The 24,775-nt window shown below is 42.1% G+C and overlaps 1 protein-coding gene across 1 annotated transcript in view; it reads right to left on the bottom strand.

The window, feature by feature from the left end:
• Positions 1-24,775, bottom strand: part of plxnb2b (plexin b2b) — a 104,910-nt gene continuing 80,135 nt past the window's right edge. The window contains exons 18-37 of the mRNA XM_071897599.2: positions 24,189-24,371; positions 23,298-23,409; positions 21,149-21,358; positions 19,580-19,759; positions 18,838-18,974; positions 17,780-17,880; positions 17,193-17,422; positions 15,928-16,109; positions 11,589-11,655; positions 11,049-11,195; positions 9,757-9,913; positions 8,694-8,794; positions 7,112-7,196; positions 6,514-6,665; positions 5,989-6,149; positions 4,478-4,625; positions 4,210-4,274; positions 3,940-4,015; positions 3,643-3,717; positions 1-3,068 (exon numbers count right to left, since the gene is read on the bottom strand). Coding sequence (XP_071753700.2) covers positions 2,964-3,068; positions 3,643-3,717; positions 3,940-4,015; positions 4,210-4,274; positions 4,478-4,625; positions 5,989-6,149; positions 6,514-6,665; positions 7,112-7,196; positions 8,694-8,794; positions 9,757-9,913; positions 11,049-11,195; positions 11,589-11,655; positions 15,928-16,109; positions 17,193-17,422; positions 17,780-17,880; positions 18,838-18,974; positions 19,580-19,759; positions 21,149-21,358; positions 23,298-23,409; positions 24,189-24,371 — 2,674 coding nt within the window. The 3' untranslated portion in view covers positions 1-2,963. The remainder of the gene's footprint in view (positions 3,069-3,642; positions 3,718-3,939; positions 4,016-4,209; positions 4,275-4,477; positions 4,626-5,988; positions 6,150-6,513; positions 6,666-7,111; positions 7,197-8,693; positions 8,795-9,756; positions 9,914-11,048; positions 11,196-11,588; positions 11,656-15,927; positions 16,110-17,192; positions 17,423-17,779; positions 17,881-18,837; positions 18,975-19,579; positions 19,760-21,148; positions 21,359-23,297; positions 23,410-24,188; positions 24,372-24,775) is intronic.

Raw genomic sequence — 24,775 nt, 5'->3', positions numbered from 1 at the left:
TATGTCTCTGAGTTTATTCACGGAGGAGTGTATGATGAAACCTGTGAGTAACTGCTCCGTCCACACACAACCTTTGGAGGAGTAAGTTCATCCAGTATAACCAGATCAGGTACAAGATCAACTTCTTCTGAGCTGCCTTGGATGGGGAGGAAAATGTTGGCTTCCATTAATGGTCCTGTACTGAATATGGAGTGTCCCAGTTTCTTTTGTCATCACGGCACATTCACAAGTTTCAAAATGGAAAAAAGGTCTCGACAACTGCACAAACAGGATTTTTTTCCCAGGACTCAATGCATAGGATTATACAGTTAGAATACAGTATTTCAACATTTTTTACAAAGGTTTATATGGTATAGGAAACAAGAAATAAAAATAATAACTGCACAGCAGTAAGAAAGGTAATTTGTCGAGTATAGATAGTCATTTATCATACACACTGTGGAATAGCTTAGAAACACAGGGCAAAAAATAAACACCATTAGAACAATTTTGCGCTTTACTCAATAATCTACATAAGGATACCCTTTTGACTTCAGACTAATTTAGGAATGCCAGACATTTTCATGGGAAACCCAAATCACATTGGCCACTGTTTTACATTTATTCATTTGGGCTTTTTGCCTTAGCCACCAAAGTCCTACTACTGTAAGCACACGCCACAGACACCCAAAGGAAATGCACACATCAAAACTGCAACCATAAAATAAATCATACTGAAATGTCTTCAGCCTATTGGCACGCAAATGGCTGCAGCAGGGCATCTAGCATTTTTGACAGCACACAAAATATCACAAGTCCAAATACATTGCTGTGTCTATAGCACTATCATCATCATAATCACCTAGGTTACCAATAGAATAATTTAGAAACAATATATATGTATCATCCTATCCAATAAGGCACATTTTTGGTTAAAGAAAGGCTCTGAAAGAAGCGTCTTGCATCACTCTGTCAGTGAGAGGAGTCAGTGGTAAACAACAGCGGCGACAAGGATGGAGTCTGCAGTCGGCATGCAATTAAGATCAAAAGCCTCCCCTGCTGATTCCATTATACAGAGTGCCACTCTGCACTGTGCTGAGTGGGCAGTGCCAAGTGCTGTTGGTCGGGATGCCAGGACGCCATGCTGAGAAAGCAGGCAGGGAGACAGACAGGCAGGCAGGCTCAGGCTCTGTGCAAACCTCACTTTAGCCAAGGCAGGAATCGCTAACATTCTGGGGTCATTATGTTCTGTCACTACACACATCCATGATCAGATACAGGGAGCACAATTAAATCATTTGTCAACAGGAGTATAATCTACAATTTGCAGATGAAATGTAGTGGCACTGAATAGCCCAAGAAATATCAAACAAACCATCCCCGCCCTGTTGACCCTTGGCGCTGACATTGACATATCAATATTCCAATTACTATAACAATTATGTACATGATTGAACCCGACCTCCACAACATCATACCAAGGCTAAAACAATTATTACTCGTTCAAAACGTACCATTTAAGTACCAACTGCATCTCTGGCAAATTATTAACATCAGCAATATTTCATAACAGAGGAGGCAGAATGCTTGTTGATTATTTGGAACATTACAAGGGTAATACTATAAAATGGCACTACATAAATCATAACACTGCAAATACATGAATCATTAAGACGGAAAATTTCAATGCAATGTATTGCTGAATTGCTACCGTAGTTGAATGTGTTTAGTAAGATAATGTCGCTGTCTAATGTACTGGCACTACAGCGTTGTGGCTTATGGTACATTGACATTATTGCAGGCTAATATGAGTGACGTGGCTCCATGACAGAATATAATTGTTCTTGACACAGCGAGACTTACATAACTAGTTTTAAAACTTTTTTAGCAAATAAAAATCTTTGAAAACAATCATTTGACAACTGAACTGTCTTTAAAAACTTTTGAAATGTATTTCTGTGCTTTAGTTGGAGTGGAATGTATCGTGGCACTGTACAATAAAGGGAGACAGACTGTGCTATTATCGATTTCCACAAGCACAAACCGCAATCGAGCTTGAAGCAAAAGTGAGTAAAAAAAAAAACACAATTGAAACATTTTTGAAACTATTGGTGACCTGTCATTCATAAGAGCCTGTGCATTGCTAGATTGGCCAATGTCCCTGTCAGGACCCTTTGGTCTCTGTCATATAGCTCAGTGAGAGCGCAGGCTCCTGTGTGTCACTGGGTATGGGGGATTAAAATGACAGAAAGCGGGCGTCCCTTCGCCCTCAAGCCTGACAGTAGGCATCCTGTGTGTGCACATACATCCACATACACACACACACACACACACACACGCATACAAGTGCATGTAAACACGCACTTAGGTTTAGGAGCGCACGCGCTTGCTCACATGTTGTACTTCACATGCACACATACATACACGCACACACAGGCTAATAGAAACACTATCCGCACCACAAGGCGATCCATTTAAAAAGATAATTTTTTCCTTATAAAGCTTTCCGCATAAAGACTGCACGATAAAAAAAATATATAATACAATTCTTAAAACCATTTCTACACAGAAGAAATTGAACATCTGATTATCTCCTGTGCCAGTGCTGCACACAGGGGCTTAATTCTCAGAGACTTCTCACTGCACTGCATTCTGGGAACAATATTCAGTGAAGCATGAGTGAGCGCACAGACCTTCAAGGTTTGGCAAGTGAGCTTTAAGGCGTACCTATGACAGCGTAACCCATCATTTTCTCCCCCTTTCACTCTCTATCTGCATTTCATTAGTCCCTGTTACTCCACTGTGCAGACACTTAATTGTCCCAGGGTTAAGTTGTACAATATATGTGCCCGCGTCAGTCCCTTCTCTCCTTTCCTTATTCCCTTGTTTCCTTCTCTAACAGAAGAAATAAGCCCCTGTGGACACTGGCAGTATCCTACATTTCCCCTCCCTCCCTCTGTCCCTCCCTCCCTCTATCCAGTGGGTTAGAGATCAGTCACTTTGTTTTCCAGGGCGGCTGCTATCTGCTGGAGCCGCAGGGTCAGCTGTTTACTCTGGGCAGCTGGGTCGTCGTCTAGGGATGCGATGATCTGGAAGGGGAGGTGGGAGTGGGTAAGAGCGGGGATAGGAGGACAGAGAGAATGTAGGAGAACGAGGGAGAAGGAGGAATTAATGAGGAAAGAGGGAGAAGGGGAAGAGGAGGGTAAAAGAAGAACGCCGGAAAAGCAGAGAAATAGGGAGAGAGGGGTAGATAAGAGAAGGCACATAGGACGAACAGAGAGAGAAAAAAGGGTGGGGAGTGGGAGGAGAGGATGCCGTTATTTGACATCAACAGTCATGTCATATAAGCTGTTATTGTTTGTGAGCCCCACTCAGGGAGACTGACAGCCCTATTTGTTTATCCAACTCGTTCATTAGGTTTTGTTTATCCCCTTTTTTTGACCTCAAGTGGCAATGCACAATGGACGCTTAAAAATCAATTCCCAGAGCAATTTTCCAATTCATGTACCACAGAAATGCTTTCAATTAAAATTTCATACAATCACTCTTCTGGCATATCAAGAGTGGAGGGAGAAAAAAAGGAAACCAATAATATGGTGGGCAGTAGTGCATTCAGTGGAATAGCCTCCTTTGGGTGCGATAGGGAAGAGAAGGGCCTCTTACCCCATCATAGTATTTGCTGGCATACTGGTAGAGCTGATGGAGGGCCACTTGTGTGTTGAGTTTGTCTGTGTGAGACTGGAGAACATGGAACGCAATTTAAAGTTAGGTTAGAGAAAACTTAAACTACTTTTTATTACTATGTTTAAAAATAAAAACATAATATCCAAACAGTGAATAGACACACTAGCCTCTGCAAAAAAAATAACATTTTCATTTTCATTATTTACCATCAGGCATCAACAGCAGTGTACAGTAACTGACAGTGAGAGCACAGAAAGTGACAGCTGTGTTTCTTACCCGCGACACCTCAGCCAGATGAGTGTTCATGTCCTGGTCACTGACCGATACCATCTGCCTGATGCCCTTGTAGTAACTACAAACACACACACACACACACACACACACACACACACACACACACACACACACAGACAGAGGAGAGAAAGAGGTTAGATGATTATCACTATACAATTGATATTGACAAACCTTTCACAAGGTATCAGCATTTTAAGCAGGGACGCAAACAAGAGATGAGATACTGATTTGTGCAGTGCTGGCAGGACTTACTCATCCACCATCTTCTTATAGGTGGAGATCTCCTTTGCATAGAGTAGTTTGTTACTTGGAGAGTCCTGGGGACACAAAGAAGAGACTGTGAGAACAATGACACTTCAGATGCGTTGACCTCTGACCTTCCTCTTCCCACTCCTCTTAACTTCTCATATGACCTGGTTCTCCTCATCCTCCTCTTTTCTCCCCCTCTCCCCTCTTGCTCTTTAGCCCCGTATCTCCTCTTTCCTCCTCTCCTCCGCCGCTCCCTCCTGCTCCCACTCACCCGGCTGAGTTTGTGCTCGCTCTTGGTGCAGGCATCCATGAAGGTCTGGGCGATGACGGAGAGCGAGGCGTCCACCACTTCCGTCACGTGGACGTCGAAGATGAAGTGGGGGTTCTTGAGGATGTTTACCCAGAATCGCAGAGGCAGGCTGGATGGAAAAGGGCGAGAGACGAGTCTATCATTATGGTTGTTATTATTACTACTATCGCTGCCGAATGGGAGGAAATGTCATCAACCACATCACAGCTATAAATTTAATTATATCATGCGGCATGGGTCCGGGAGGCATTTCATGTGTGAGAGCGCTTGCCTGAGGCGCAATTGAGTGCAGTACAAGATAATAGCGAAGATGTAGAAAAGCCTTTCCTGATGGTGTCAGCGTATTTACAGCAATTCCCCTCAACTGGCAATTACATTATTATTTCATATTATACTGACCTCTTATCCGACGAGAAATGCTGTTCAATGTAAATTAAACATTGCACACCAAAAGATTTTTTTTTTTCCTGATTCAAAAGGCATGTAGTAACAAAAAGGGATCTATGCTAAACACTCTTAATGGATTCTTGTCTAGTCTAATGAATGGCGATTAGAAATGCTTAAGTACCGGCAAAACTTTGACCTTTCAAGTCCTCCGTAGCCTGTAACAACCTAAAGCACCGACTACATAATGTATGCTTGAGTACTCGCACTAATTTCCATTCTGAACGCATAAACACAGGCTCCATACAATTCTTCCCAATACCATGTGAACCGTGAATTCCAAAGAGCTCCTAAATAGATTCCGGAAAATTCTCTTCCCTGATCGGTGCGAATGCCATGCCATCTGAGACACGGAATATACACTGTATAAATTCATACTGGTTTGGTACCATCTCCGGGGATGGTTGCAGTGAGAATACAATAGAAGCGTAAAAAAAAAAAAAAAAAAAACGCGATGTTGCTATAATCACAGAATTAAATTAGCTAGGGACATAATTACCATGTTTGTTTGTTGTTATGGCTGATACACACACATTCATATTTAATACATGGCTCTCAGTTGATTTGATAAACAGAGCGGGTGGACGGAGACTGTGGTGTGGAGTATAGTAAGTAATTAAATCGCTCATCTCCTGTCCTCCTTGTGCGAGGTGCTCTCTTGCCAGCCTTACGTCAATCACTGGCATCTACATGCAACACGTCGTCTTGTATGCTTGAGCCTTAGCCAACGTGACACTAATTTATGCACTTAAATGTCACACGGGAGCATGGGGATTGCAAATGCAAACTAAGTGAGCTGAAATTGTGCATTTGTATTCAGCTGTTTCTTGGATAAGTAAGTTTTATTTCTTGGAGAGTTATCTCAGGGAGTGGGATTTGTGCGCGGGTCTGCCAGTGTCGGAGTCAGACAGCTGTGCGTATGCGCTTGTGTGTGTGTGTGTGTGTCTGAGTGTGTGTGAGAGAGTAATAAAGAGTAGAGAACTTCTCAAATGCAGTATGCAATACATACAAATGCGTGCATACTTTACCTATTAGTCTTCCAGATGTGGATAGTCTCCTCATCCACATTGTCGTGTTTCAGCGCCTGCTCGTCTAGGAAGTCAAAGAAATATTTGACGGCCGGTGGCACGACTGCCCCGGAGCACAGCACGCTGCGGAAGAAGTCATCCACAAACTGCTGCAGCGTTCCCTGAAAGGAGCCACAAATAATATGAGACAGAGCAGAGCAGAGCAGGAGAGCAACGGAAAAAGCCTCAAGACTCCCAAGACATTGCCATTTTGCACGCAATATGAAGGTAGATTTGTGGCCCGCCAAGGAAAAAGGCATGTTACTCCTAATTGCAGCAGAGGAAAGGCTTTTCTAAAGGTATGTTAGCATTTGCCGCACCATCCAAATCTGGGCATAATTAATTAAACATGGCTTTTCCGACTTCAAACCCTCGCTAGAAAAGCAAAAATTGCCGTATCTGCCAGAATCAGAGAAATTAGCTGTCAATGACTTCCGTGGCTGAATGAAATATTTAATAAATGTCTGTATGATAAACTCTGTGTACCTTGACAGAGAGGAGTCGTGTCAGATAGATCTCTGTGATGGCTTTGGTCATCGACTTGTCCTTCATGCTGCCTCGCTTAGACTTGATCTCATCCAGTTCATCTGCCGGCCTCACCAAGTGGAACACCTTGTCGTCATCCAGCAGGGCATTCCCTGTGGGGGGGAAAACACCATTTAAAACTTTCCTTTAATAATTCTATTTTGCTAATTTATTCATGCACAGTTGAGCAATCCACACAAAATATTCAAAGGATAAAAAATAGCAAGGTGTTTGTACACTGAATTTGAATGCAGAGAGAATATCTAAGTGGAAATGTTGAAAACAAAAGACTATTTTCAAATGTACACAAAGCAAGGCGGAAGATAAAAGTGCATCTTATTAAAGGCGGAATCTCAAAGTGTGATGCTATACATAAAACAACACATATTAGCATGTTAAATGAGTGTGGGGATGTTAACAAAAGCCCTGGGGAAAGACGACGGAGACAGGCATTATATTTCCGAGTTTACATCTGATGTACGCTTGTTTTGCTTCAGTGAGAGCGCAGTGTGTGTGTGTGTGTGTGTGTAAGTTTGTGTATGTGTGGAAAGAAACTTACTCTCTTCATGGTTTTCCTGGTTCTGGTCATAGTTCTGCTGAGTGTGAAGCACTTTGGACAGGACCAGCGTGGCGTTGTCTCGCACCTGGAACGCACAACATGCAATAGTGTAATTTGTTTGTGGTGTTTTTTTGTTGTTGTTGCAGAAAACACACACAGATGCACTCCCACAAACACTGCTTTTCAAAAAGTCTCCATCTTGGCCCAATTCACATATGCATGCATGCACACATCCATGCCTGTGCACAAGTACACTTGCATACAACACACTCCTACCTCATCACACACACACCTTCATTTTAATAGGCACTGTCACTGAGGTCAGCCTCTTTTAACTAATTCATAATCAATGCCATTGAGTGAATAGCAGCATTGGGTCTTTATGGGGCATTTACTGGCCATTTTCTTTGGCATTCACTCATTATTGACTCCACAAATACTGTGATTAGCACTACTCTGACCCAGCCTGAATCTACAGTAGCAAGGCTTTGATCCAAGAACAACTGCAAGGAGATCAACGGAGAGGATGAAAGGAAGAGGGAAGAGAACCTTAGAAAGAAGTGGATCTAAGTGGACAAAAAGGAGGACAATTAGGTGATATTTGTGGGTGACCTCTACTCCCCAAGAATCAATATGATGTAAAGTAGATTTAGTGGTGTGGTGACACTATGAGAGCTGAAGAGGGCAAACCAAGACCTTGCACATCCTATTGTCTAGTCTAGTGCTGGAGTGGCGGGTAAGGAGGTTACTAAGTTGAGGCGGGCAAATGGTGAAGGAAGACAGCTATAATGTGCTATCTTATATTTTTCATTTGTAATTAGACTGATAGGTGGAGACACTACCAGTCAAAAGTTTGGACACAAGCCATTTTGATCTAAAGGCTTATGCTTTAATGTTTGAAATTTGTTTCTTAGACAAATATAAATAGTGAAGTTGATGCCCATGTATGATTTTTTTTCCAAAGCCTTTGTCTTTCCATCAAGGCAAAGGGAGGCTGTAAAGAATCTAAAATATAAGATAGTTTTGATTTGTTTAACACTTTTTTGGTCACTGCATAATTTCATTTGTGTTATTTCATAGTTTTGATGACTTTACTATTATTCTAAATAATAATAATAATAATAATAATATGGAAAATAGTAAAAATAAAGAAAAATGTGTAGTGTCCAAACTTTTGACTGATAGTTTATACCCTCGACTACACAACTGCTATTATCTTGTTTTTGTGAATGCTCCATCTTGCATCACACACACACACACACATGCCATAATACACATACATATAGCAGCACTTATTCCAATAAAATGTAAAGTTTTAGAACTGGTTTAGCGGTGGTGATAGGCATACAAGAGTAACAATCAAAAATCATAATTGTAACCTCTGACTAATTGGAGTCTGCTAGCAGGGTTGAGTTTGAGTGTGAGAACATGCAGACATGCAGACATGGATCATGCACGCGCCACCCAGTGTGACACAAGACCAGACGCACCGCCCCTGGGCGAAATGGTGCCAGAAGAGGGAATCCTTTTTCTTTTCTTTGATGTGAGTTGAATCAGGACGCTCAGTGGTGTCAATACTCACATTGTAGTGTGCCAGGGTGTTGATGCGTTTCCACCTGCCCTCCTTCTGGGAGGTCAAGTCCAGGTCTGACAAGATCTGCCCTGTTGAGCCGGGGCGCCACTCTGTGGTGGAGGCAGGAACAGCAACTCAATCAAAGTTGAAACCGTCTCTTATTTATTACTGTGAAAGCAGGAAGTGTGCTGCAATGTTGGGCAAGTTATCAGCATACTTCTGTTTTTTGTTTTTCTATTCAATATTATTTGCATTTCCTTCATCACAGATCAATGTTACGGTTACCCACGGTGTGTGTTCTGAAATGAATCCATTTATCCATCCTACTGTCTGCCCTGCTCTTTCCTGGATTTTAACAACACACCTCGGTTGCCTTTGGGTAGGAAAGTGGCAGAACAGTCCATTATGGCAATTCTGAATAAAATGAGTGGTTTCACCATGTTCAGCTGGTAATCACCATGACATTACCACAATTTGGAAAAAATCTACACCATTGCAGACCTAAGCTCGACACCATCTGCCATATTATTAATTTACAAGTACCACCAAATGTAAGGGGGTTATCTTTCTTATTCATCATGAAAGAAGATGGATCTCTCCTTATCTAAAATGTATAAAGGAATGAGATCTACAGCATGCGTGGGAATAAAAAAAGTCTTTGATGTTGGAAAATGTCTATAGAGCTTTAGCCTTTCAAGTGAGTCCCCAAGGTTTCTGACTACAGTAGCGAGCAAAACTTTGTTTAGGGATGAAGGCTTTCTTCATGTTGCTGACACTGAATAACTCTCAGAAATGCCTTTTGCATTCCACAGAGAGAGAGAGCAAGAAAGAGTGAGAAATAGAGAGATCGTCTTTAAATTCATCAATTAAATGAAATAAATAATTAACCAATTATGTTTATTTATTTAAATAAAGACATTCTAAATAAATTAAAAATGTATTTCACTCAGTACTGAAATAACTCTATCCCATTTGACATCCTCCACACTCCCTGTAACATTACATTATTCATCATTATTACATTTTGCTGCTTCAGCTGCTTGTTCCACTGAGGAGCCCCCCCCCCACTCACCCAGTGTAACACTGTCCACTTTGGGCCGGAGGGAGTAGGGAAGGTTCCTGTACACCTGCTCTATGATCTTCTCCTTCACCTGGGAGATGGTGTCGCAGTTCAGCACCTTGACTGGCGTCACGTCTGGACCCTCGCCGTGCACCAGCACTTGAAGGGTCTGGCAAACACACATACACACACATGCGGTAAGGACGCAAGGTAAGAGCGTGTACAGTACATGTGCACCTATACATATGTGCAAACACACAGATATTCATACATGAGCCAGAGCACCCAATACACACATCAACCCACCCACCCATGCACACACACACACACACACACACACACCAAGTCCTTCTGTGGGCATGTTGTCATGGCAACCAGACTTTGTAAGCACACACAGACACTCTGTGGTGACACCTGACAGGACTCCAGTCACCTTGGCCAGCTAATGACCAAGGCTCGGCGGGATCGAACTCTGACCCAAGTGACACAGCTCGCCTCTCACACTCTGTCACTCTGTCATAAATAACTCACTGACCACTCCACAGCCGGAAACAGGAGACAAGCAATGCAACCCTAATGGCGACCGCCTAAGTCTGTCTCCATGTGACGTGAATGGGAAGAAGCCTGCTGTGAGAGAAAGTGAATAGGAAACATTGGGTCTGCCTGTGAAGTCTAGCTCGTCGCGTTCTCTCCCTCTGTAACTCAATCACAGAAGGCGATCTATCACAGTGGGAGACGTGTAATTCAGCCTAATTTGATAATTGTCCTCGACAACGCCATTACCCATGGGTCTCTTTATTTGTGCTGACTTTAACAGAAAACAGCTGTGTTCACATTAGCTTCCATTACTGAAACATGACACTGAGCGAAACACAGGCTATTCTGACTCCCAACAGTGGTGTAGCGCCCAAATGGATACAGCGCAGGGGAGGTCTGGAAGGTCGAAAAGGGGTCGTGGAGGCAGCTTGTACACTATACTTGTACTAACTTGTCCTACTGGCACCTAAGCAATGCATTTTCAGTGCTATATTGGAATGTGTCGCCTGTGTCGTTTCCTAGCTGAGAACATTGACACTGAAAATGGATGTCACACAAAAGCGGGCAGTCGCCTGGGGGGTTGTCGGTGGTTACCATGGCAACTGCACAGTGTGTGTGTGTGTGTGTGTGTCTAAGTGTGTGTTGCTTACCAGGCACAATATACCGTGCAATCTCGAAGCAGTGTGTGCAGTGTTTTTGACTGTGGGTTTTTGTGTGTGTGTGTCTGTTTGTGTGTGTGTTTGTGTGTGTGTGTGTGTCCATCTCACCAGGACACAGTACTCTACGTCGTCGCCCAGCAGGCCCGTGTCGTTGAGGGTGTACTTGGCTTTCTTCACTCTGGCGTCCACGGGCCCTTTCTCGATCTGGTGCTTGATGGCTCGGAACAGTTTGTACAGCGGCTCTCCTGCAGAGTCCTGATACACACACACACACACACACACACACACACACACACACACACAGCCATAGCCATTCAGAAGTTGTCTCAGAACTTTGTCAAATATCTAAGTGCAGTTTAGATGACAGATGAATGACCATAATTAATACCAAGCACTAATGGACGAAGTGGAGAGTTTTAGTACGTTTTATAGCCTACATTAGCATGTCCTTTAATATACATTAGGCACAGATATACTGTGTTGCTAGTGAAGTGCATCAAAAATACAAGATGAATCGCCGCCGAATTAATTCACCTGTTCAAAAAGTATGTACGTATGTGAAAATAGCCTTGTAGTTATAATTAGTACAATATATTATCAAATGTACATTTCTGATACATTACATTAGACCCAAAACCGATGTGTTACCTTCAAGAACTGGTAGAGGCAGATAGACATCCAGTTACACAGCATCCTCTCCACCACCGTCTCCGACCTGGAAAACACATCAAGCACACACTTTAACGTTAGCGGTTATGACCCCTACCCTTATTTTAACACTAGGAGAGCCAGCTGATTTGGGGCTATAGGTGGAGAATAGTAAGATAGTATAGCAGGGATTCTCAACCTTTTTCATATCAAGGACCCCTTAAATAGTCCACATTAGAGCCACGGACCCCCATTTGATGAGATGTTGTCTCTCGAACCCAAATCTGAGAATATTTTTATTGTCAGATATGATTTTGTCCAGAATTCCATGACTATCTGTATTTTAGGTAGAGAGATGACAGTGAAACTATGATCAAAATAATCATTCTTCTACATTTTCAAATTGTGTTAACTTCTTGTAAATGAAATAATGGTGAAGTTTAACAATTTATCTATTAATTTATATTATTTGCTGGGGACTCCCTGGAACCCCCTCAAGGACCCCTGGTGGTCCCCGGACCCCACGTTGAGAACCACTGTAGTATAGGATAGTAACCAATAGTCACACAGAAACCACTGTTCATATAAACAAGTTTTGCAAATGTAATGACTTTATTAAACTGTCGTTTAATCGTTTGTTGCTAGGCTATGTTGCCTGTGTATCAGTCTTGCGTGTCCTAGATCACTTCACCTATTCAAATCAGTGTTAAAACCAACAGCCCAGATATGGGTAGCTTTTCAAATACAAAAGTGCACAGGTTATATCCGAGAAAGATAAAAGGACTGACAAAACGGGATGCGTTTGATCATTTATTCCAAGTGCAGAAAAAATTTAGTGAGTACAAAAATGCAGGCAAGCAGCAATAGGACAAACTTACAAAATCCATAGATGTGAGCTATTGAGCTATGAGCTTCTGTAAGGATATATTCATTTTTAAAGCTCTCCCAAGTTGTTAGCACTTAGAGAAGTAAGACCCGCTGCAGGTGGATATCTCTGTAATGTTCCTATAGGGACTTATAGCTTGTCTGTGATACTAAATAATACGTTTATAATGGCCTTTTATCTCCTATGCTATCACTATAATATTCCAATAGTGACTTATAGTTTTGCTGTGATGTTCATCTAGTATCCTTCTAAAACGTATCAAGGGATTACTACATTTGTTATTCGCAACCAGGGTCTTATTCAAACTTTCAAAATTAATATTAGATAGTTTATATGGGAGCATCCTCTTTCATATCAACAATGATGGTGATAATTGCCTCACTGATGACTTATTACCGGCAGTTTCGATGGCTGGGGGAGGGTATGTTTGGGGTATAGAAATTATAATCAGTTTTATAATGGCACCACTTTGCTCAAATAATCAACACAATTACAAGCCATTAGCCTAGCTTTCATTGTGGGCAAAACAAGACACATGAACAAGAGCACCTGATTAGAAATAGACAAATAGGCTTAAATCGCTGCCCCTTCCTGTGGATCTCCCTCCCCAACACACATCTGAGACTCTACTTCACTCCCCACTTTCAAAATAAATGTCCCTCAAAACCCACCTGTTCAAAATTGCTTTTAATATCCGACTTACTTTCTTCATGTTTCTATCTCCTCCCTTTTTGTTTTGACTGCTGCTTTCTTATTGACCACTACTGCTACTGTTTGTGCCGTGTAATTTTTGTGCCTTGCTTTATTTGTCCCTTGTTTTTGTTTGTTTTTATAGTTTTACATAGCTGTTTTTTATAGTATAGATGCTATGTATTGTACTCTTTTTTTTTATGCAAATACTATTTCTTGTAAAGTGACTTTGAGCATCTTGAAAAGCACTACACAAATAACATGTATTATTATTATTATTATTATTAATATTATTATTATTATTGTTGAATAAATAAATTACACCCATACAAATGTATCAGTTTGTTTTCATTATTACTGAGCAAGAATTAAAAACTGAGCAGGAATGTTTAATAACTAAATCTAAGAAAAATTTATAGAAATCAATATGTGAAATGTTTCATTAGTATTTTCCATACCATACCATTTTCATAATTCAGAAGCCAGAAGCTAAGCCTTTAGGTTGCTATGAAAATCCTGAGAATCAGTCCGGCTCGCTGAGCATCAGAGTCCGTCTCTATGGAAACTGTCTGTCAAAACGGAGCCATCAACAGCTGCTTGGACATTTTCCTTGTATGAGTTTAAAAATTAAAGACAGTGCTTCTTAGAAAAGTGAAGAAGGGAAATTTCTGCACAGCTTATGAATGTCAAGATATTTCAATTCAAAAATGAAAAAAAGAGAAAAGAAAAAAAACGTCACCTGGCGGGTTGGCCTTCCTAATGTTAAGTTATCCATTGGTGGGGCCTATTGTTAGCTGTTAGCATGCCTAATTAGCAGTCTTGTATATAGGAGGCCTGTGTTGGCACAATGGCCTAATCAGCATAATGAGCCTCTCCACTGGGGGATAATTAGAGATGTGTACTTGCATAACAGCCAGTCGCAGCCTGCCTGGGCACAGTTGACAGTTCAGATTGCATAACCCTGCCAGCATTGATGAGCAACTGTACTGTAAGGCAACAGAGTCCTGCTGAAGGTGTGTGTGTGTGTATGTGTGTGTGTGGGTGGGTGTGTGTGTGTGTATGTGTATGAAGGGGATTATGGCCTCAACATAATCATTACAGTGAAGAAAGTAGTAAAGAAAAAAAATGACTCTGAAGTTGGAGCGAGTTACTTTTCTCAAGGCTACTCAGACTTCGACCCATTTAATTATCTGAATGTCCGAGGACACAAGACTACTTTGGAATTACTAGATATGGCAAAGGGAGAAAACACTGAGCAATGAGCATCAGGTAACCTCAGTAAAAAACTGTCAACAATAAAACTGATTAATCAAGTCACCAATGAAACAATCAAAACTGTCTCTTTGACAAGCAAAGATCTTAAAATAACCAATAACTGGATATCTCATTTTGGAATGCAACTCTATAATTCTCCTCTTGGTCAAATGGGTAATTACTGAATTGGAACTTGGGTCGTCATACCATAGCATGGTTAGAAATTACTGTAATGCTGTAATTAAAGTAATGCTATGAACTAGCTGTTAGCCTAAGTACTGTAGATGAGAATAGTTCTGATCAATGTTGAGCATGGGACTTGTTTATGCCATAAACAAGACCCAACAGTAAATTGGACATTGTTTTTCATTAGGGATCTCCACTGAAAAATCATCTTGATCAAGGATTAGTCTTATTATTCCAAGTGTGAGAAACCGGCCCATAGATAAACACAAGCCATACGACTATGTGTGGGTAAAGCCAGCTAGCTTGCAACGCAACCAGTCTATTTTTATGGCTGTCAGCATTACAACATTATTAGCCCCTTTGCAGTCTGTTGAGATAGGAGACAAATATAAAGGTCAACATGACTAACATGACAGGCTATCTGACATGCAAATCAGGTTTGGCTCACCAGTGATCTAAAACATTGGTTTCTATAATGGAGAATCAGCATGTACTTTGCAGGTGCATGTGTGTTAGTGTTGTTATGATAACCAAACTTTCAGCACTACTTCAGCACTGTTGCAAAAGATTCAATTCAATCATTTTATAAACAACGTTCAATATTTTCTGCAAGCTGATTTTCCATTTCAGCGTTGTATATGTGCAGATGGAACATGGATTGGAATAGTTTAAAGGAGGAGGAGGAGGATTGGAATAGACAGAGCTGCAGTCTGGCTCTTGACGACAGACCGCAGCAGTCAGAGTCAAACAGCTGAAAACATGGCAACAGCGTCAAACAGTCCAGCACATCTTGAACTGAATCCCAGTCCACCTACTGGTTGACAAAACTGGTGCCAGGAGTGAAATATGGAACTATTTTGCTTACAGAGCAAACAATCAAGGACATCCAAACACCCTGTCACAACCCCTGGGCAACTGTTGCTAAAAACTGTCCAAGTGTACATTGCTGGATGGTTTTTCTTGTTTGCCGTGGTATCGTAGTAGTATCGAAATCTTAGATATTAAAGTCCCCATGACATTAACTCCCATTACTTTTACTTCCCGGAAAACAGAGTATCTTTCATGGTGACCTCATGCTGCACTAGTAGGATTAAATATACATTTCTAACCAATAAAACCATCAGATTTTTGAACAATTTCGCCCCTCCGCACCCCTCCCATTAAATAAAATTGCCTTTCTCTCCCTGACTCATATTCCACTGGTTTAGACTTTTGAATGATTTTTAAACTTAGTGCTGGTATTGAAGTCATAATTCTGGCATCATTGGTATTATATGACAACACTAGTATGTGTCGAGCGGTACCGTGCTGCTGCTGACTCACCTGCGCAGCATGAGTTTGGGGTTCTTGCTGTGGACGTACTCCTCCATCAGCTCCAGCAGCAGCGTTCTCATGATGTCGGTGTAGTACTCCAGCTTGCCATGCAGAGCCACCGTCAGCAGGGAGGCAAAGTACACCTTGGCCCTGGCGTTGAAGTCTGGACGGCCTTCCAGGGTGCGGATAAACTATAGACACACACACACACACACACACACACACAGGTGACGAAACACAAAGAAACAGAAATGACACGTGAGAAATGGATCAGCCAGACAGAAACAGACACGCAGACAAACACATCCAGTATAATATGCTTTTAAATAAATCATAAGACTAATTCTAATCCCAACGATAATCTAGGGCTGCAACTTTATTTTCATTATCGGTTAATGTATCATTTTTTTGATTAATCGTTTAGTCTATAAAATGTAAAAAATAATGACAAATGCCCATCAGCAAGTTACCAGAGCCCAAAGTGATGTCTTATAATTGCCAAAAAACCCCAAAGTATTCATTTTATGAAATGAAACGGAGAAAAGCAAGCAAATCTTAGCATTTGTGAAGCTGTTACCAGTACACGTTTGGCATTGTTATAATTATTATCCCTTTATTTTCTATTGATCAACTAATTGATTAATTGACTAATTGTTTCAGCCCTACAATAACCACCAAGGTAAATTTAAGTGTGCCCTTTTAAAATATTATGGCTTATAACAGATACGAATGAGTGGAAGAGGAATCAGCCACACATATGTAGCCAACACCTTTCTGCAAGAGCAATCCTGTCTTATTAGGAAAGTTCACACTTCTCCTTCTGCTATTTCTTCTTTTTCTCACTTCCGATATTGTACTCCACTCTGCCAGCAAGATCTCAGTTTAAATGAAGAGAGACTGGATCTAAAATAGATACTGAAAAAGGGACTGATAAATCTGTGTTTAAGGTACATTTTGAAACATGCTCAAAGAGAGTGGGAGAGTGTGGATCATGGCTGTGGTGAAGGCTAAACGCAGAATTATCCAACTTTTTGATTTCTGAAATAAGAGTTTACTCACCTATTCTAAGTCTTCAGGATATACTGTATACTATATTGCATACTGTAATGTATAATGAAACTATGATCAAAATACTCATTCTTCTACATTCTCTAATTGTGCTAACTTCTTGTAAATGAAATAATGGTGAACTTTAACAATTGATCAATTTGCTGGAACCCCCTCGAGGACCCCTGGTGGTCCCCCGGGCCCCACGTTGAGAACCACTGCCTTACGTTAATGAGGAAGGTCTTGGAGTTCAGAAGGTTGGAGAACTGGTTGAGTGCCTGGGTCACGGTGGCCCGTCGGGACTCGGGGATGTCCAGCTTGCCGGTGATCATCACGTCGTTGGCTCCGTCCTTGGAGGGCAGGAAAAAGACGCGGTCGGTGTAGGTCTTGTAGTCCAAGAAGGGGATTCGTCCCTCGCTCAGGTCGTTGGTGTGGTCCTCCATCTCAATCATCAAGTCTGGGAGAGGGAAACAAGTAAATAGCACCTCGTTCCTTTTTAATAAGAAGCTTTTGTCATTTGCGCGCTCCTCGTCCGTCTCAATCATTACGTCTGCGAGAGGCAGAGAAGGGAGCGCACTGCCGGAAAATAATGTCAACTGTGAAAGATTGTTTTTTATTACTCTTACCGCAAAACTGCTCCTCATAATGATGATAACATGATGTTAAGCGGGAAATTTATTCAATACACTGCAGCACAATACATCAAAGAAATGTAATCGGAGCTATGAAGCACTTCATTATGTTATGGCTTCTTAGAGCCATGGATCCTTGGCGGGGCATTAGCGGTATTGCTGTGCTGCTGCACTGGTGCTACCTGTGAATTCCTTCTTGCAGCGGTCGCGTACGCTCTCCTCCAGATTCTCCAGCTGGTGTTTCACCTTCTCGTACTCCCTCTCCGCCTGTTGACTCTTCCTCCTGTGCAGATGCCGTATCACACACACACACACACACAAACATCACACACACATCACAAACACATCACAAACACATCACTGGTGTCATGAAAACAAAGATGGTGGAATGATAGCCTGGGGAGGACTTTTATTCTCTTTGAAGAGGAAATTAGTTCTGTGAAATCATTCAAAGACTGGGTCAGGATCTATTGGCGATTCATGAGACAATTAAAATAGGCCACAAAACAATTCTCAAGACACAGATATCTAAAGCTATTGGCTATGCTATACTATACTATGCTATACTAGCAATGTAATCTAGACTGGTATAATTTGGGAATATATGAGATATGTAGGGCTGAGCAAATAGGTTGACTTGTATGTTCGGATGTATATTTAGTAATGTTGGTGTCTTGCTTGTATGTTCTGTTGGCAGGTGAGTAGATATCAACTACCGTACTCTGCTTTAGTGATTTTGTATTTGTCTTTTCTAATCTATGTTTGGCTGTTTTGTTTGTGATCAACGTATGAGATGTCATGGTTTGTGTCTACATTGAAACTAAAATAAAATCTTATAAAAAAAAAAAAAAGCTATGTAATCTAGACTGCATAAAACACTGAAGGTTTGTAAGTTATCAGTCTATCTGGATGAATTTGGTTCACCCAGCTTCAGCTGCAAGAAAAAAAACCAATTTGGAAAATGTAAGCCTCCCGGAAAACAGTTTAAAAAGCAATGGGTGGGTTAAATGACCCAAAAAGCACCGAACCAGCGAGGCTGCAGTGTTATAATGTGATATCATCTGACTGCCTGTCAAACTGGCTGGGACTACTGAGAACAGAAGACACAGAGCTTCGAGAAAGGCAGGTTTGTCTTCTCCTCTACTGTCGAAAGTAGTTGTCCTACTTTATTGTCACGAAATTGCAGCTCTTTACAGTGAAGTAAACTAAAATAAACTAGTTTTGCATGACAGCAGCGTACCTGTAGCAGTAGACAGAGATGGCGATGATGAGGAGCATGGGCACGATGACAGCGGGGATGATGATGTAGAGCGGCACCTCGTACTTCCTCTCGTATCGCACCGAGCCCACCACCCACTCCCCTCTCCCAAACTTGATCTGTGGGGAAACGCAGACAGGGAATTACACCATCTGGAGAAGTAAGCCACAGATCTATTCAGGTGTAAAGTAAAGTGTGGACAGTGTTGGACAGGAGAAAGAGAGGGGGGGGAGAAGCTTCATAATTGGCCACGATTCGACTCTCCCTTGCAGTTGCAGGACATTTCAGTGTTTTTAAAGCGGTGGAGCTACCTGCAAGATGATAAGGCCACATCAACTGAGTGAATGAATAAATGTTATGAGCCTGACACTTAATGATCAAGCACTTTTTGTACGCAGGTATCCTGTGCTATTGATGCTATTGTCTGCTGGTGCCTTTTCTTTTTTTTTTTACGCCGCACACAGTAATTTCAGCCAGACAAATGAAACAATAGCTCACTTAGAGGGATTAGCAGGGTAGTGTATTCATCAAAATTGTGGCTGGGCTGTAATTAAATGTAATTATGGGCCTGTAGCTACATGAAAGTTGTCCAAGCAGTGAAAAACGGGGTCTCAAGATGTACAGTGGACACGCCCCCAAACGCACGGTACAGATTCACAATGTGTGTTCTAATCCGTAAATCTGTGTGTGTGCTTTGTCTTTGTGTGTCTGCGTCTGTTCTGACCAGCAGGTCCAGTGGCTCGGAGCTGGTGTCCCGGCGGTGGCGTTTGGAGCGAGCGCGGGGCTGGGTGGAGGGGGGGTCCAGGAACAGCTTGTCGTCCTGCAGGGTGTTGACCAGACAGGGAACGTCGCCCACGTACGCCTGGGCCTCCTTGGCCGTCATCGCCCTGGTGAAGCCTCGACCCTACGAGAGGGAGACACGCTGTAATGTGATCGGAGTAGCGAGCAGTGAGAGTGAATTGTATCACGATGCTCCACTCAGCGGGCTGTAGCCCCGTATTTGTCATGATTGAACTATATGGATGTTAAATTAATTGTTGCGTTTATACACTATCAAGATGATGCTCTTGCTCGACTTAGGAGAATTGTAATATGATCATACGTAGAGAGAAATATTAGGTTAGTGTCTTGTTTAATGTTTTGCACTGCTCATCACTTTGGATGCCATATCGTTATTATGAACACACACAGCATCAATTTTCAAGGCATTTTCATTTGTACTGTATGGAAAAGTAGAAAAAACTGGCAGCACTTTTGTAGATGTTCCCCCCAGATTAAGAGTATGTTAAACAGTCATTTTTAGAATTGTAAGTATTTTTTTTAAATGCAATTATTTTCTCAGTTTGCTACCCTGAAATCACCTCATCATCTTTTTTCAGGTAAACTTCCAGTTAATGCTAGTCTTGGCATTGTAATATACCTCTTGAAATACTGCTGTACACTGCACTGCTCTAGATTATTCTGGTGCAGCATCAAACACATGAAAGGTGAAATGAATGCAAGTAAACCAGGGTCTGAGTAATCAAACAGCCCACAAACCATTATGCTCCTGCTACAGAACAGAACAATAGACATGGACCGATTTGGCAGATGCTTTTCCCAGCTAATTTCCCCAAAGAGTCTTACGGGAAAATTTAAGAGGAAAAGCCAACTGCTACCCTGGCCCATCTCTTCAGTCCTGCAGCGGGAGCCTGACATGTTCAAGCTGGTTTCATATCTCAGACTCTTGTTTACTTGTCATCGGTAGGGTAATTTGCAACAGAAAATTAATAAGATGACATTAAACAGAAAAAGATGTAAGCAATGACTGGAAGAAAACCTGAAAATAAAATCTGAAGAGCATGGTGGTGTTGCTTGGTTGTATATTTCTAGAAGTCATTGCATATTAAGGATTTTTGAGGACACACTTGAGTGGTCACTGTATTTAATGTATTTTTTATCTGTTCATTCAATATGGATAGAAATTAAAAAAAAAAAAAAAGTGTCCTAATTGCAAATCATGCCTCAGTTATGTAATTTGACATCCAAAACAATAAGAGCACAGAGCCAAAATATGAAATGTGTTGCTATTCACATATTTTTTCAGCTCATTGTGTGTGTGTAGTGAAGCCTATCATAATATAAGCAGCTGAAGTGTGAAAATCTTGTAACTGCAAGTCTGCATTTTCTCAGTTTCTTTATTCTTAAGTCAGAAAATAACAGCGTTTATCTTAATTCCTTTACATGGAGAGGCTGACATTTCGGAAACACAAGGCTTTCATGCTTGACGGGAACCTGGGCAGCCTGTACTCACGGTGACGATGATGATGCTGGTCTCGGTGATGAACTTCTTGCGCAGCTCGTTGAAGAAGGGGTTGGGGTGGTAGACAAAGTTCTTCAGGTCCTTCGGCCAGTTGTCCAGCTGGATGTAGGTTCTGAAGAGCTGGCTCTCGTAGGAGCGGTTCACCGTTGGCGTCAGGAACTGGATGACCGTGTCGTTCTTGCTGTGGGCCTCCTGGCGGTACTGGAGGAAGAATAAAACCACAACAACTGGACATAAACAACACAACAAGGTCTACAGCAGAGTATAAAACACACACAAAAGTAAAACAAGATATATCAACAAAGAATAAAACCACACAGGACAGTGTTTTCAGCGTTCATAATATAGAGCAGGATTAGAGATAGAAAGCAAACAGTGGGCTTTGAGAGCTTTTTTGAAAGAGGCAGTGAATTACTGTTTTTATTGTGTGAGAGGAGAGAGGATCCAGGGAGTGGGGTGGGAAAAAAAAGCCCTGTTTGGTAAGAGGGGGAAGGAGGTCAGACGGTGGAAACAAGTGTCTGTCTTTTTAATCACTGTATTAAAACACCAATCTGCCATTGCAGAATGGTTGAATCACAACCTCTGTTGAATCATCCCACGACTGGCTTTGTTTATTATGTCTTTGATTCACTGGACTAAGGATATTTTTGCCACTCTGAAATTGTTTGACAGAGCTTTTGATACAGCGCTGACAACATGTGACAGCTGAACCTAAGTCCTACACGCGTATTGAAGCTTCAAAAAGACTTGCTTACATCCGGAGTGTTTTGAAAAAGTAAAGCTGACCTATATTTTGAGTTAGGCTGGTTTGAGTTGACCATCTTTTGTCATTCAGTGGAACAGCAATAACACTTTGTTGTTGTCCTTGTTAATTTCTTTACACACCACCTTCACTATCACAGTTCCAGCAGCTATGACATGGATTTGTACCCAGCTCTGTGCAGTGCGGTCACGTTTAGCTTGATTTTAGCATGAAACACTGTTGTGTGTTTCCATAAGTGAGTGTAAATAGTGTACGCGGGTGTATGTGTATTTAGGTGTATACCTAGCTGTGTGTAGTGCTCCAGTTTGGCTTGATTTGAGCATGAAACACTCTTTATTGTGTACTCACAAAAGTAAGCGTAAATAATGTACATGGGTGTGTGTGTGTGTTAAAATCAAAGTTAAGTGCTAGAGGGCTTCTGCAGCAAAAAGTACATGTGAGATTCTTTGGTGTGAGCCGCTAAACTGACCTGCAATATAATTAACGTGCCCTTACCACGGACCAGCAGCCATAATGACTCCAAATATTTGAGTCTAGTTCAGCGGATAGACTCCCACCAAGAGAAGCTTATGAAGTTGACCTGCCAAGGCCTTTGAGATAACATTTTGCATCCGCTGCTAGTTTGTGGGAGCTACAAGTCTTTCCAAATCTCTCCTGTCCCTGGGTGGCAGGGACTGGGGACTTGGACGGGAGTTCAGCAGAGTAGAGCAGAGCGGTGCAGAGCAGCCTAGTCACATAATCTTCTGCAACCTTAATGCCTGTATTAAATTTAGCCGTTAAATGAAATGAACAAAATGTCTACAGCTTAGACTGCCCAGTACACTGGAGGGCAGGCGTCGGCAAGCGGCGTGCAGCTCATTCAAGTTCCCTGGCAGAATCAAGCCGAGTTGATTAAGCTGGACGAGCAACATGGTTCTTTTTTTGGTGAGGGGGAAACGGTGTTGCTGCTATCTGCAATCTTACAGGTTTAAGGATTTATGGTTTAAGAAGTGAGATGAAGTAATGTTGGCTTATGGAATCTCACTGATCAGTGGAAGGAAGGAGGAGTGGAGATGTGTGTGTGTGTGTGTGTGTATGTTGGGGGGTGGGGGGGTAGGACTGAGTTTGAATGAATCTCCACTGAAGTAGTAGCAGCGGTCTCATGAGATGCAGGGAGATCGATGGACAGCGCTGGTGCTGCTATTAGGGGAATAGGTACAACGGATGGAAAGGAAGAAATCATCAGGGACAAAGAGAAGATCATGGGAAAGAGACAGAAAGGGAAAGAATGAGTGAGAGCAAAAAATGATGTTTGAGAGAGAGAGAGATGGATGATCAACAGGCAGGAATGTAGAAAGAGAAGGCGGTGCACACACACACACACACACACACACACACCTCAACGGAAGCTGGTTCTCCAGTCAAGTCGTCTACCAAGGGCTTGACCGTCATGATGGCAGCCTGGATGAGGTCAAAGCCGGAGCCGGTCACCACAATGGTCCTCCCTCCACTGAAATATGCAGAAACACACACACACACACACACACACACACACACACACACACACACACAGAGAGAAACAAATGTATGAGCATAGGCGTACATACACAGAGAGACAGAGACAAGCACATAGGGAGTTTTAAAGGATGACAGACACAGTTCTTAAATTGCACCTGGGGTAATTTTCACTGGAGATGAAAACAAATTAGTTTAGCCTGCAAGCAGCCTATTTCAAAGTTGTCTGTTGTTCCAGTCTGTATGCCTAATCACACACCATAGTGCTTTCAATTGCAGAGAAAAGCAAGGTAACCGTCTGATGCATCCATTTTCAACAGTCATCAAGCAGTTTGTTACAACATCAAAGACTAGCATTCACACCCCTTTCAGCCAATCAGAAGTAACTGTTCAAAATATTCTGCGCACACACACACACACACACACACACACACACACACAGGCATACTCAGCAACTCTTGGAGGACAAATAATAAAAAAAACCAAAAAGGTTCTTGCCATTAAAGACCTTTATCAAGGTTGCCGACAAGTATAAACTTTCAGTGCTCAGACACAACGACATGATGGGGCTTTTCTGAAGTGTTCCATTCCCCCCCAGTTGATCGACCTTGTGATCAATGTCACATATCAGTTTCTTTTTATTTTTTTTTTACTTTTCTACGATCAAAACAGTGGCACAGCATACTATGAAATGTTTCTTGAGAAAGCACAGCAGTAAAAACACAAAACGGGAACAGAAGCTAAACAGCTAGCATGTTGCTGAATTAAACTGACCAGTCGAAGCTGCCTTTGGGTTCGTAGTCCAGCAAAGTGGGGTTGTCCAAGAACTGAAAGGCACTGGGGATGGACGTTGTGGTCCTCTTTCCATACTTTACTGTGACGGCGAGGAGACCGGAGGGCACCTTCTCGTCCCGGTAGTCTCCCGTCCTGCAGGTGATCTCCGCTCCAAACCGCTCCCTGCCAACACAAGGACATAACTCAGCGCTGGCTGGGGTCGCACAAGGTCACCGTGCAGCGGAAGCCAACATGGCAGCGCCCTGACAGCTTGTTAAATCCTGGCTTTGCTGCTTCTATAGCTCGTTATTTTCCTGTTACCTCAGCCTAAAATGTCACCACGGACTGGTTTCGACAGAATACTCGTGGTCACCACTGCAAGGGAAAATGGGCAGGGAAAAAAATCCTGCTTCTGACACTGAAGTTAAGGTCAATTCCATTTTCACTTCAGGAATGACGGGAAAAAAATCAATTTGTGGGCTTCAAAGTCTGCGTACAGTAGAATTTGCATAGAGTACAATGTCTGAATAACAAGTAGTACTTATCAACTGAAGAGAGTGAATTGAAACGGTCTTCGGCATGAATGA

The sequence above is a fragment of the Centroberyx gerrardi genome, chromosome 4 (assembly GCF_048128805.1).
Source record: "Centroberyx gerrardi isolate f3 chromosome 4, fCenGer3.hap1.cur.20231027, whole genome shotgun sequence".
NCBI classification, from domain to species: Eukaryota; Metazoa; Chordata; class Actinopteri; order Beryciformes; family Berycidae; genus Centroberyx; species Centroberyx gerrardi.
Note: the sequence above shows the minus strand (reverse complement) of the source record. Positions and strands in the feature narration are given on the sequence as shown.